The sequence below is a fragment of the Chrysemys picta genome, chromosome 3, assembly GCF_011386835.1.
Source record: "Chrysemys picta bellii isolate R12L10 chromosome 3, ASM1138683v2, whole genome shotgun sequence".
Classification (NCBI taxonomy): Eukaryota; Metazoa; Chordata; order Testudines; family Emydidae; genus Chrysemys; species Chrysemys picta.
This window is the reverse complement of record NC_088793.1, coordinates 145,131,705-145,144,411: the sequence shown is the minus strand read 5'-3', so window position 1 is coordinate 145,144,411 and position 12,707 is coordinate 145,131,705. Positions and strand designations below refer to the sequence as shown.

Here is a 12,707-nt window from a genome sequence, read left to right as displayed (position 1 = left end):
CACTGGAATAAATTGCCTAGGGAGGTTGTGGAATCTCCGTCTCTGGAGATATTTAAGAGTAGGTTAGATAAATGTCTATCAGGGATGGTCTAGACAGTATTTGGTCCTGCCATGCGGGCAGGGGACTGGACTCGATGACCTCTCGAGGTCCCTTCCAGTCCTATAATCTATGATTCTATGATTCTATGATAAACGGCACTGTAGATCACAGAGCTGAGAGCAACTCTATAAGGCATTAACATCTCATTCAAAGCCTGACTAGAAAGGAAGCCTAGGAGGCTAGTTGCACTGCCACATAAGCAATCAGTGTGTCTGAGGCTGTGAATACTGTGTACATACATACATACATACAGCACATACGGGAGTGGGGAGAGTGTGCTGCTCTTCTGGCTGACACAGGAAACTCTGCGGACAGAGTTGGAAAATGTGTCCACTGGCGGGATGATCATTGTGAGACAGGGTGTCTGAGAGAGGAGCAGTGACAGGGAAAAGGGAGGCGATGAATGAGGATCCCAGGGGGGAAATCAGGAACAGCATTTGGAAATCAGGACCAGCATTTATAACTGATTTCTGATTTGGATAGCCTCCTAAGTGACTTAGATGCTTTGGCAAATATTTTAAACTACATCTTGTTTTATTGCTGCAGGAGAATAACTTAGGCTCCTAGCATATGTGCTGAGAATCGTGTTTCTTCTGTCAAGACTTAGGGGATAGACTATGTAGAACAAAGGCTCATTCATCTGTAAATTTCCTTGTTTTAAAGACAGATATAATTATAGAATCATCTGTATTTTGTCTGTTAACATTTGGGCTGAACATTCTGAACATGCAAGGTAAAATGGGCTGAATTAACCTGCTGTACTTCCGACTGTACCAGGTATGCCCTAATATGTCTTAGTTTTGACTGAATGCCATTAGACCACCTAGAGCACCATCACGGGAAAGGTTAATGCATTGTATGCTGATCTTCAAGGAGCTCCATGTAGGCAGACCCATCCACCTGCATAAAGCTTCATTTCAACAGGTCTCCATGTGGGCACTGGGCTCCATCCAGCCAAAGCTCATTCCAAGATCAGATCCTTGGTGATTGCTGAAAGCTAGCTGATTTTTATTGTTTGTGTGTGCAAAAAAAAAAAAAAAAAAAAAGAGAGAGAGAGTTAACTGCAGGAGAATAATTCTTGTTTTTGATAAGTTTTTTCTTCTAGAAATCTAGACATTTTACCTTCATTTCCATTTTTCTTGGTTTGTCTATTTATGTTTATGCATTTTTTCAGTGTCTCTTATACAGTGATTGTACTAAAGCATATTTCCAAGTTCATAATTTGATTTAACTTTAAAAGAAACAATGTTTGCTCATACAAAAGTAATTATAATTGTATCCATTATGTTTATTTAATGAGCATGTTTGAATGTGCGGGTATTTGTGATATTAGTTAAGTACCAACATTAACTCAGTTGTGGCGTCATTGTTGTAGGTCCCTAGTCTTTAAAGATTTCCTCTTTGTTTTTCCAGATGTAGGTATTATAAAGTTTTATTCTTTTTATACAGTATTTGAACATCTTGTTTTTCACACATTTCATAATACTGTAGTGCAATTACATTGTCATACCAACAATAACTAAATACTCCCCGCTTTAAAGGTGTCTGCTGGTTCCTAATTGAACCACTAGATGGGGCAAGTGACTGTGGGGTGATGTACTCTTAAGGGAGATGTTCCCTAGCAGTGCACAACTCTGAACCCTGAACATGCAGGTAAATGATGAATTTGGATAAAAGGAGGTTGTTAATATTTCAATATGTGTAGTAAAAGCAATATTCCAGTTTTATTCCTTTTGCGAGCTTTGCTAATAAATATGCCAGAAGTCCACACAGGGATCTTTATGCACCAAAGACTCTTTCATCTCGCTGTTTATTGTTTAATTCCCCTTGATTTCTTTTATCTAGTGAAACATTTTACCAGGTGTGAAATTATTATTATTTGTCTTAAAGTAACATCCAAAATGTTGGGCAGGACAATGATTGGCACATGTCTCATTAGTCCCATGGTTTGGTTTAGTGTTTTAAGGTACTCCTGTAACTAGTCACAGGTGTCTGGATTGGTTAATCCATTTAGTAGATTATCAATTTACAAATAAGGATAACATTTCACTCTCCCCACCCTCTTTTATTTGCACTCAAATGCATCCACACCTGGAAATCTGGAAAGTTATGAATTCCGTCTTTAACCAACCACTATCCACAAATGATTGTCCAATGTGCTTTACAATTTTAAATCTACACAATTAAGTAATTTGTATACACAAGTTGCCAGCATTACTGTTTATTCAGATACAAAAGTGTAAAGTAGAACAATGCAGCAAGTATATGAGAGAGTTCCTCATTTTTAAAAAAGGGAATGTATTTAAAATTGATATTTTAGCTTGTTTGTTTTTCATTTTGTGTGTATTTTGTTGGGATCTCTTCATATTAAAGATAATCGCTATAAATAAAAGTACTGCTCTGAACTGGTTTAAGCTAGGGCCCTTTTTTCCTTGTCACGCACAGACAGGAAAATACTGCAAGATGCTGGATTAGCTTGTTCGCTTTTCATTGTTTTCTTTACCAGCAGCAATCCGTTTAGCTGTGGTATGCTGAGTTTATCTGATTAGCACCTAATGAGTAAAGGGGGTAGGAGACATGTTGCCTAGATTTGAGCAATTTATGCTAAATAACGTTTTTAGTACCTTTCCCCTCTCTAAATACCTGAACTTTCTTGACCTTCCTAGCTTCATTCCTCCTCACCAGCTCTTTCCCATATGAAAACATGCTGTTTTAGTTGACAGGAGTACCAGCGTGATTAGCCAGTTTCTGCTCAGTGTACATCCTGCTCAACAATGTTTGACAATCTGTCTGAGAGTCACATGAATTCAACAACTGTTGTTATTCCCACTTTAATGCCCTACCAGGAAACATTGGCAGTATTAGAAATCAACAGTTCATAACATGATTGCTTTTACTATAAAAATCAATGATAAAAGTATTGGATTTTTTTTATAAGCAGTAAAATGATATTTTAGTACTTGTATCAACAATTGAAGTATGTACATTCAACAAGGATTCACTCGTAATTTGAACTGTTAAATGTAGTAAAGAATCCAATAAAGCTGAGATTTAATCATGCTTAAAATAAATGAATACTAACATAGACGTCTTCTTTTACTGTCATTTACTTGCTACGTTTTTTGCATAATTCTCACTAACACTTTACTTCAAATTATTTTTTCTCTTTTAGATTACTCCTTATTTTTTAATGGATTGTGAAATCTTAAATGTCTTAGCTGAACACTACAAGATCTAAGAAACCATATTTATGGGTTTATGCTGCTTTATTATTTCTCTACAGTGGTGTAAAGTGGCCTTAGGGCAAATTAAAATCAGGCCCAGGGGGTCTGTTTTCCTCTCGATATGCATGCATGATTCAGAGTGCATAAGCTTCTGGAGTTTCAAGAAGATGAGACTATTGTTCAGATAATACAAACCTAGAGAGGGAGTCCATTTAAAATATTTCTAAAACAGCATATTTTCCCCCATTATAACTTTATATATTTTTTTTGAGTGGACCTAAATTTTCTTTTGAAATGCTAATGTCACCATATCTAGTAATTATATCATAATTTGAAAAGTCTTGTAATTATAGGCAGTTTGGAATGAAGGTCTTGATCCTCCAAGCACTTAATGTACATGCTTAACTTTATGCACGTGAGTCATCCCATAGAAATCAATGTACATAAAAGAAAAACATTCCAGAATTGGGGCCTAAACTAATAGCCCAACTGGGACCTCACAGCTGCCCTGTTAAAATGCTGCTTGCCTCCAACAATTGATCATGGGCTCATATTGAAAAAGGCAGGAGAAAAAAAACCCAAGATATGATAGGGTGGTTTTTTTTAAAATAGAGGTGAATTTTCTTCATGAAATTTTTTTATAAATAGTTAAGGCAAAAGGTCCTAAGATGCACAGAGAGGGGAGGAATGTGATAGAAGTTAGTAGGTGACTTGTCTGGGAACCATAGAAAGAGCAGCATTGTCTGGTTTTCTGTAACAGAACACAAATTTTAGGAAATTTAAAAATTAACTAGACAATACTAGAAACACCAGAACAACTAACGAACATGAAGGAATGGGTAAAAGGGAGAGGGGACACTCTGAAAAGTGACTAAGATATTTGAAAAACTTCTAGAAAGTTAGGCAGCAGCAAAGAGTGAAAACATTGCTTAATTCAGTTACAGCAGAAAAAGCCATAAATAAAATACATAAGATTTGAAGTGTCTATTTATAGTCTGATTGTTCACTCATGAATGTAAGCATATCACAAAGAGCCCCACCTTTAGCTGAGAATACTCTGGTTATACCCAGTGCTACATCATCGAGTACAGTGCAATCTACTTATATACATTTCCATAACGGAAAATCTACCTCACAGGAAAGTTGAAGTAGCATTCACAAGTCAAGAAATGGCAAAGTTAAGATTGTGCACGCAACCTTAGCTCTCTTCTCCCTTGTACATAAGAACAGCCATATTGGGTCAGACCAGTGGTCCATCTAGCCCAGTATCCTGTCTTCCGAGAGTGGCCAATGCCAGGTGCTTCGGAGGGAATGAACAGAACAGACAATCATTGAGTGATCCATCCCTTGTCGTCCACTCCCAGCTTCTGGCACACAGGCTAGGGACACTCAGAGCATGGGGTTGCATCCCTGACTGTCCTGGATAATAGCCATTGATGGACCTGTCTTTCATGAATATGCCGTCTGGTACAGTCTTTAATTACATGATCACATATAGTTTCTCAAATACAATATCGTGGACTAGTCTTTGTGTAGCTGCATCTTCTACTTCTGTATGCTTTCCTGCTTATGCCAGACAAACAGAATCCATGAAAGTAATTTATACAGAAGATGTATGTACAAGATCTTCTGTGAGCTTTGCACCCCATGAACTATCAGTTCTATTTTTTGCTTTCGCTCATGTTTCTAACATCCCTATCAAACCTCTTTGGCACCATGTAACTGATCTGACAATCGCTGCATTCTTGTAGTAATTAAGAAACTATTTCTGTGAACCTTGCTAGCCTGTGAATACATGAATGATGCAACCATATGATTTGAGAGCCAATCTTGTATTCTTTCAGTCAGAGCTGCCAATTGCTGCAGTTACATTCCTATCAAATGTGCGTGGTCCTTCTGGACTTATTAGCCTCTCAGGTATATTATCAGTAGCAGCTTGATGTGAGGATATGTGTTTACAGATGAGGATGGTGTTAATATCTCATGGTCAATTCATGCAGTTAAAATAATTGCAACTCATGCTAGCTGCCCATCTTGCCCTAAGCCCATGCCCCTGAGCACGCCTTGGTATGATCACAAGCTCAGTATTTCCATACTATCTATGGGTTGAGTATTTGTCTTTGCTTGTGTACTTGTGGCACCTTAGAGACTAACAAATTTATTAGAGCATAAGCTTTCGTGGACTACAGCCCACTTCTTCGGATGCATATATGTAGTCCACGAAAGCTTATGCTCTAATAAATTTGTTAGTCTCTAAGGTGCCACAAGTACTCCTGTTCTTCTTTTTGCGGATACAGACTAACACGGCTGTTACTCTGAAACCTGTCTTTGCTTGTGGACATCATGTGTTTCCTTCCAAGGTGCTGTCCGTGGCCTGTCTTGTCACCCCCACTGGCATTCTTGACATATCACTGACACAACATAGTGTTCAGCTAATCTGCTTGATGCTGCTTAGTTGTGGTACTGTGTGTGCTGCTTGCTCCACCATTGAGGTGAAATGATTTGTTCCGGCAGATTCACTGCTGGCTCCAGGTTCTGAAAGACAGGATATGATAATGCTGTTTTCTATGTATAGCAAGCTGTGCTTCTTTTTCAAGCTCGACAACGTCATCTGTGGCAACTTTCACCCTTCTCTGTATGCCAGGATATATGAGTGCTGCTTGTGTAACCCATATTACGAGAGTGTGGATCTTTCTCCTCCTCTCATGGCTGGTCCACATAAGGTTAATTAGTTCATTACAGCTGACAGCTAGAACCCAAAGGGTAAAAATGTTCAGAAGTGCCTAATTCCAATTGGGAGGGAGGGGGGGAAGTGACTAGGCACTCAGGAGCCTAAGTCCATTGACTTTCTCCTAAAGGCCTAGGTCACTTTTGTAAATGGCACTTTGGTGCCTGAGTCACTCGGCACTTTTAAAAATGTTATCCTTGGTCCTTTGGCTTAAGTAGTGGCAGCTCATACTTTCAGCTCTGAAGGGAGGTCCCTGATTCAAACTCCATTGAAGGCCTAAATCAGTTATACTTTCTAAGTGTCTGGCAACTTTTTTGCTGCCATTTTATCATGTTTTTCTATTTTCCAAATATGCACAACTCATGTTAAATTTTGGGCCAGCCAGTAAATCTTCAGGAATATTCTAGCAATGTATGAGGTAATTATAGAAATATTTTATAATTTGATTCAAAGGGATTTGACTAAAATGATCAAAAATGTATGAACTTTATTTTTCTGCTTTTCTTCTCCCCCCCCTCCCTCCCCCCAGGTTTGCAATTATGTGCGGCTATATGTCTGAGTTTGACAGTATACAAAACAAAATCAAGAATGGCTGTCTCTTTAAGGTATGTTTTTTGGTAGTTTCATTAGCAACTATTCTTAATTTACTTTCCCCGATAGTATAAAAGGGAGGTTTTTGCAGCAAACTAACTTAGCCTCAGGGTATGTTTCAATGCCAGTGTTATGATTAAGAAATTATTTGTATGTGCTCCTACCGCATATTGTCCATTAGTTTTCAAACGACAAGGATTTAAATTTGACTTCATATATCAATGGCAAGATTTTTGCTTTATTCTTTGACCTAAGCAAAGTGGGGAAAAGTGATTCTGCTGTTGTAATTAAAAAAGAAAATTGAAACAAGTTTAACACTAAATGCAGCCATTTCCTACAGTGATTGATGTTGCTTCATGTCACCCTGGGGAAGTGATAATTTTGTTTAATGTTTTCCATTTGCAGATACATGTATATTTCACATTCAGAAATGTGGGCTATGTCTCTTAGCATTGTAACATGGGGGAAGGTCTTGCCAGGGGCTGTGTCCTTATCCTCCTTTTCTAGCCTTACATCTTTCCCAGGGATTCTCATATACACATATGGCTTCAATTACCATTTTCATGGGTGACTCATAAATCTGCCTTTTTGCTCCTGACTCATCTCTGGCCCCCCAACCCTGTATTTCAGCCTCTTTCCAGCATCTCCTCAACAGCAGCAGAGTACATTCCCACAGGGACCCTCAGCGTGCTTCTTGGAGTCCTGGCCCCTAGGATATTGGCAAGAGAATGCCATTGCTAGCATCCCTGCTTCTATTAGCTACACCAACCAGTGCCCAGTGTCTTGTGTTATTTCCTTTGTAGCTCCAGTTTTTAAGGTTTCTTTTTATGTTTAATTTTTATCTATTACATGGCACCTTCTTTATAAAACAAAAAGAAAGAACTAAGTCTCTGCCACAGAAACTTAAAATCTTAGTTGTAATTTGAAGGTGTCTAAGGAGAAGTTTTGCCATGTGCTATTATATTTTAAATGTTATTCATTGAGGCCCACACACACCTATATGATCCATGTTGAATACCACCTTACTGCACAAGTAGTCCCAATGAATGAATGAGACCCAGAAATAGAAGGCTGATAAACTTGTGCTGCTATTCAACAAGAGCAAGAATTGTCCCTTATATAGCATTATTCAGCGGTATCAAGGCATTTTACATTACACAGTAAATAACCAAAACAAAAAAACAAAAAAAAAGCACATCTAATAAACACAGGTGCCAAATAAGGCAGTTTATATCAATGAAAATGCTCCCATAATTAAGTAAGACTGTTAGCAATTGTCTAAATTGAAAGGTGTTATTTAAGTTGGGATGTGAAAGAGCATATTGTATAGTATCTATGTAGTACAAATCTCATCTCAGAGAGCATTCCACCCTAACGGTACCAAGTGAGTAAAGCCTAGAATATCTGGACACACAGCAAAGGTCAAGAATGGAAGAAAATGGATCGATCATGAGACAGATATAATTACAAGGGAGGTCATATAAGTAGGAAGTAATTTTTGCGGTTATAAAAGGAGTGAGTTTAAGAAGAGTCTCAAATGTTAACAGTACAATTTTCAGTAAGAGTCTCCTCTTCAGAGGTAACTTCTGAAATCACATGAATAATATAGAAACATGGGAATTACAGGGAAAAATAGATTGAAAGAGTAGTATATATGTGAATAGTTTGCCAAAAAAAATGAAATAGGAAGCTCTCAGATCTGCAAGAATATGATAATTTGAGTAGTTCAGATGAGAAGTTCTAATACTTTGTACCACTATTTTAGTGATTGGCTTAGTTGAAAAAAATAGAGATGTAGGAAAAGTGAAACCTACAGTATCTGACAATTGAGTTATGATGCGAAGCAAATGATAAATCAGGGTTGAAAAAAACTCCTTCAAGAAATTCCTTATTCTTTAAATACTGATTATGCAGAAATAATTTGCCTCAAAAAATGAGACCTGAAAATGGAGGGAGGAGGGGAAAGGTGGGTTTGGAAGAAAACATCTAATTTAATTTTTATTATCCTTTGTACTGTTTAATTCAGACCCATTTTATCTCCAGAACTGTGGGGCATGGGCATAGGAGCTGTACTTCAAGTCACATTTCAATTGAAAAGTTAGGTCTGTGGTTCAATTCCTGTCTTAGACATCGATGTCCAATTAATTCTAGGTTTGTGACTATCTGCCATGGATGTATTTTCATATTATCCACCTCACAGAAAACCAGGTCCTGCTTCTGAATATAAAATGTTGAGTGGTGCCATGTTCCACACCAGAGAAGGTTACACTTCAGTGGTTGATCATTAGTTCAGGCATACAGTATCTAGGAAACAAAATAGGAGTGTTCACATGGGGTTGATGCTCTATACTTTTCTAATACCAGATAGGGATAAAACCAAAGTTTACTAGGTTTGGAGTACATCAGTCTTGTTTGTTTGTTTTAAAGCTCTTTCAACTGTTTGTTTGAAATTTAGAGGAGTTAGGTCATATTCTAAATGCAATGTGTCCTGGTACGTTATGTGCAGAGTTGTTAAATAATTGTGTTTGTGGTTTTCTTCTGTAAGGAAGGGTATTGCCAGTTAAAATATTTACAGATCATTAGAAGAACTGTAGCAAAAGCAGTCACAAAAGATAACTTGAATAAATTTGCACTGATTTTGCAATGCAGTTTTAAAGTTTGAAGACAACTCCCAATCAGAAATGAATATCCTATTTTCTTTCTTTTGAACTTATTTCTAACAGGAGCATGTAGACAAAGCAATTGAACTTAAGCCTCAAGATCCTTTTTTATATTACCTAAATGGAAGATGGTGCTATTCAGTAAGTTGTTTTCTATGCCTAACAGTTGATTTGAATGTGCTGAAAAATGATCATGTATTTACAATGGAATACTGTAACTGAAATCTGAGAGAAATGACACATTTATTGACGTGGAAATGGTGAAACTGTAAACAAAGCATTGCTATGTACTTGTCATGAAATAATTTCTACATGCCTGGTTATTAATACAGACTGCCCTTGCTACCCGTTGTAATCACACTTGTTAACTATATTGCATACTCGTATTCAAAGCCTCTTGTTTTGAATTTTATTTTATTATTTACACATATCAATGAAATGGAAACTAAGATTTGGAGAGGAAGTATGGGTGGTTAGGGGTGAGGTACAAGTGCCTTTCTGCAAGCCCCTCTATTGTTTCTTTCCCCTTTAATTTGGGACTTCTTCCATAGCTCAGCTTTCCTAGCCTTTCCCCTGTTTCAAGGCTTGACTCCCTTTTCAAAGTCCTCACCCAGTCCTGCCCTTCTCGCTGGTCTACAGTCCAGGGGTGTTCCCTTCTCCTGCTCCCAACTTTTCTTCCCAGCCTTCTCCTAGTCTGGCTAGGATCCTAGAGCTTCCTCCTCCCCACCTCTCTATTTTCAGAGACTGATTGTAGACTCTCCCTGCAGTCCCCTTTCTGCTTTTAACTTCCTGGCTTTTAGTAACCACACAGTTCCTTCCCAGCTGGCACTCATGTTTCATTAAATCCGGCTTTTCCTCCCGATTTATCCAGGAACATAACTGGCCTTTCCAGCCCAAATTAGCTCTTTCAGGCCCCAGGTGGGGTATACGTCCCATCTTAGTATTGTAGCTTTGTTAGATTTTCTTGAAAGTTTATACAAACAAATACATGGCTTTTTTATAATAAAGTTTTTCATTGCTGCATTAATGCAAAGGAGCTGTAAACCTGACCTAGGCATCTGGTTGAGATGGATTTACGGCTGCTTTGTATCACAGGAGTGGTACAGAACAGCCAAAACATACCAGTGAAACTGCACCAAGGCCTCTAATAAAGGCCATGTAAGTGTTTAAAAGTTGACTCTCCTGAGTTTTCTTTTTGCAAATTACTCACAATTGCCAGACAGCCTTGGTTTAACTCAAGTGATTTCCGTGATGTTACACCAGGGATCAATTTGACCCAATTACTTATACCATATTCTTTGGAATTCTCTTACTCTCGTTCATTGGTAAGTGAAAAGCCTACAGAGTTTGTGCTGGATAAATGGGTAGATACATATGCAGACTGTTATGGCATTTCTCAACTCTTATACTGGCAAACATGAAAGTATTTGTGTTGGAAGCTGATAGTTTACAACAAGCAGGCTGTCCAGTTACTTCATTTCTGCAAGCAGTCCTGAGACATTATACAATTACTTAATTCAATTCCATCTTAATATACTGTAATAAAACAAGAAGAACCTCTCATGATATTTAAGTAAGTGACAGTAATATTTTTGCTAAAATTGGGTGGATTGGAAGGTTTTATTGAGGACAATTGTATTGTGTGTTTTAGTTAGCTATTACCAAGGAAGCATTGAAGGAGGAAATTCTTTAGGGATGCAAGTCTTTTCCAGGCTGAATTTTCAGATTGAATGAGTTTGTTTCCTTGGTAGCAGATTCCTGGTATTTGAAAAAGACTTTGAATGGACACAGTTTGCATTTTGTTAATTAGCCAGCCAACAGCACTAAGTTCTGGTAGTGCTGGACCCTGGGAGAAAGGGAGGCTGCTAAGAACTTCTCATGTAGCCTTAAAATCTCCATTAGAGAATTGCAGTTTGCTCCCCGTCCTCCAATAGTAGGATTTTGTATGAGATTTTTGGCAGCCACTGCCTCTAGCAGCAGCCTATGGGTAGCTTTCTTTCCTCCCTGGTAGTAACGGAGAGAGGCAGCTGCCAGTCCCCTTCCCCCTCTATTGATACCATGGTTTCTAGAGATGTCTTCTTGATTGTTCCCCTCTTTGTCAGTAGATGGGATATCTTGGTGACCTCTCCCCCTCCAACTTTAGTAGGGTTAATCGGGGAGTTGATGACTCCTTGGGCTCTCTCCTCTGAGCACCTTTTTCAAGCAGAGAAAACAAAAAGAAGCATGGGAAAGGGAAACGACCGAACCCTCGTCATCCTCAGATGGTAGAGAACTGTCTTCTTCTTCAGACTCCCAGATATATGACAGACTCCAGTGGGGAAAGCAGGCTTTTTTAAGACAGATGCCCTCCAAAAGCTAATTGTTCATCCTTCAAAATTGATTCTAATGGTGGTATGGATTCTATTCCTCCAAGGGACATCAGGAAACGATAAAATTCTGGGATGATGCCTTGTTTTCAATATCTGATTTCCAGAAAGTATAATGGACTCTGAATGGAAAGACCCCACAAAAAAAGGGACATCACCAGATTATGCCAGAAGGTGTATAAAGTTCAAAGAGGGAGAGCATCAAAATTCTCCTCAGATCTCAAAGGGGATTCCTCCATTTGTAAGATGCTAATAAAACCACTGTCCCAGTAGAAGGGACAGGCACCCTCAAGGATCCCGGTGCCTGGAAGCTAATGTTTCTCCTGAAATGAGACCATAATGCTTCCTCCTTTGTTCTTTGCAATGTCAGGGTAGCTTCAAGCTATTAAGTTAGAGCCATGGGCTATCTTCAAAAATCCTAACCTAAGGAAGGTTCAAAAGTCAATCAGATGCCTGCAGACGACTTGTTCTTCTTGTACTGTGTTTCTGTGATATCAGCCATGTCCTGCTCTGCTCTCCATTCCCAGGAGGAACCTGTGGTTCTGAACCCAGGAAGCAGACAGTGCGTGAAATCCTGGCCCAATTGAAGTCAAGGGAATTTTGCCACGGACATCGAGAGGATCTGCATTTCACCTCGTCTTTCCGAAACCCATCTTGTACAGGCCTCCCCAGCAATCTCTCACTCTTTGGGATAACCCTGAACATTGTAATTAAAGGGTTTTTTAAAACTGGAATAAGTTTGAGTTCAACAGCTCCAATACAATTCTTTCCTTGGCATCATTATAGCCCTGAAACGCCTTTTTAAACAGAATACACATTCTGAGCCAACTTTGTCCCTTTTATTTTTGCACCGCTTCCATGACACAAAGAGGATGGAGAGCAGCTCCAATAGGACGGGTGGGGATTCTCTTTGCATAGAGGAAGCGGTTAGAGTATCAATGTGAATGCTTAAAGCTCTGTAGAAGGCAGTAGGATGCTTATGTATTATCCATAATAATAGTACCAAACCCTGTGCACATTAAATATTATTAAAAATGA

The 12,707-nt window shown here is 38.6% G+C and overlaps 1 protein-coding gene across 3 annotated transcripts in view; it reads left to right on the top strand.

The window, feature by feature from the left end:
- RMDN2 (regulator of microtubule dynamics 2) overlaps positions 1 to 12,707 on the top strand; it is a 60,576-nt gene that overhangs the window by 27,100 nt on the left and 20,769 nt on the right. For all 3 annotated transcript variants that reach the window (XR_010599803.1, XR_010599802.1, XM_042848427.2), the window contains exons 6-7: positions 6,582 to 6,657; positions 9,367 to 9,444. Coding sequence is in view for 1 of the 3 variants with exons in the window: in XM_042848427.2 (XP_042704361.2) it covers positions 6,582 to 6,657; positions 9,367 to 9,444 (154 nt within the window). In the remaining 2 variants the exon portion in view is untranslated. The remainder of the gene's footprint in view (positions 1 to 6,581; positions 6,658 to 9,366; positions 9,445 to 12,707) is intronic.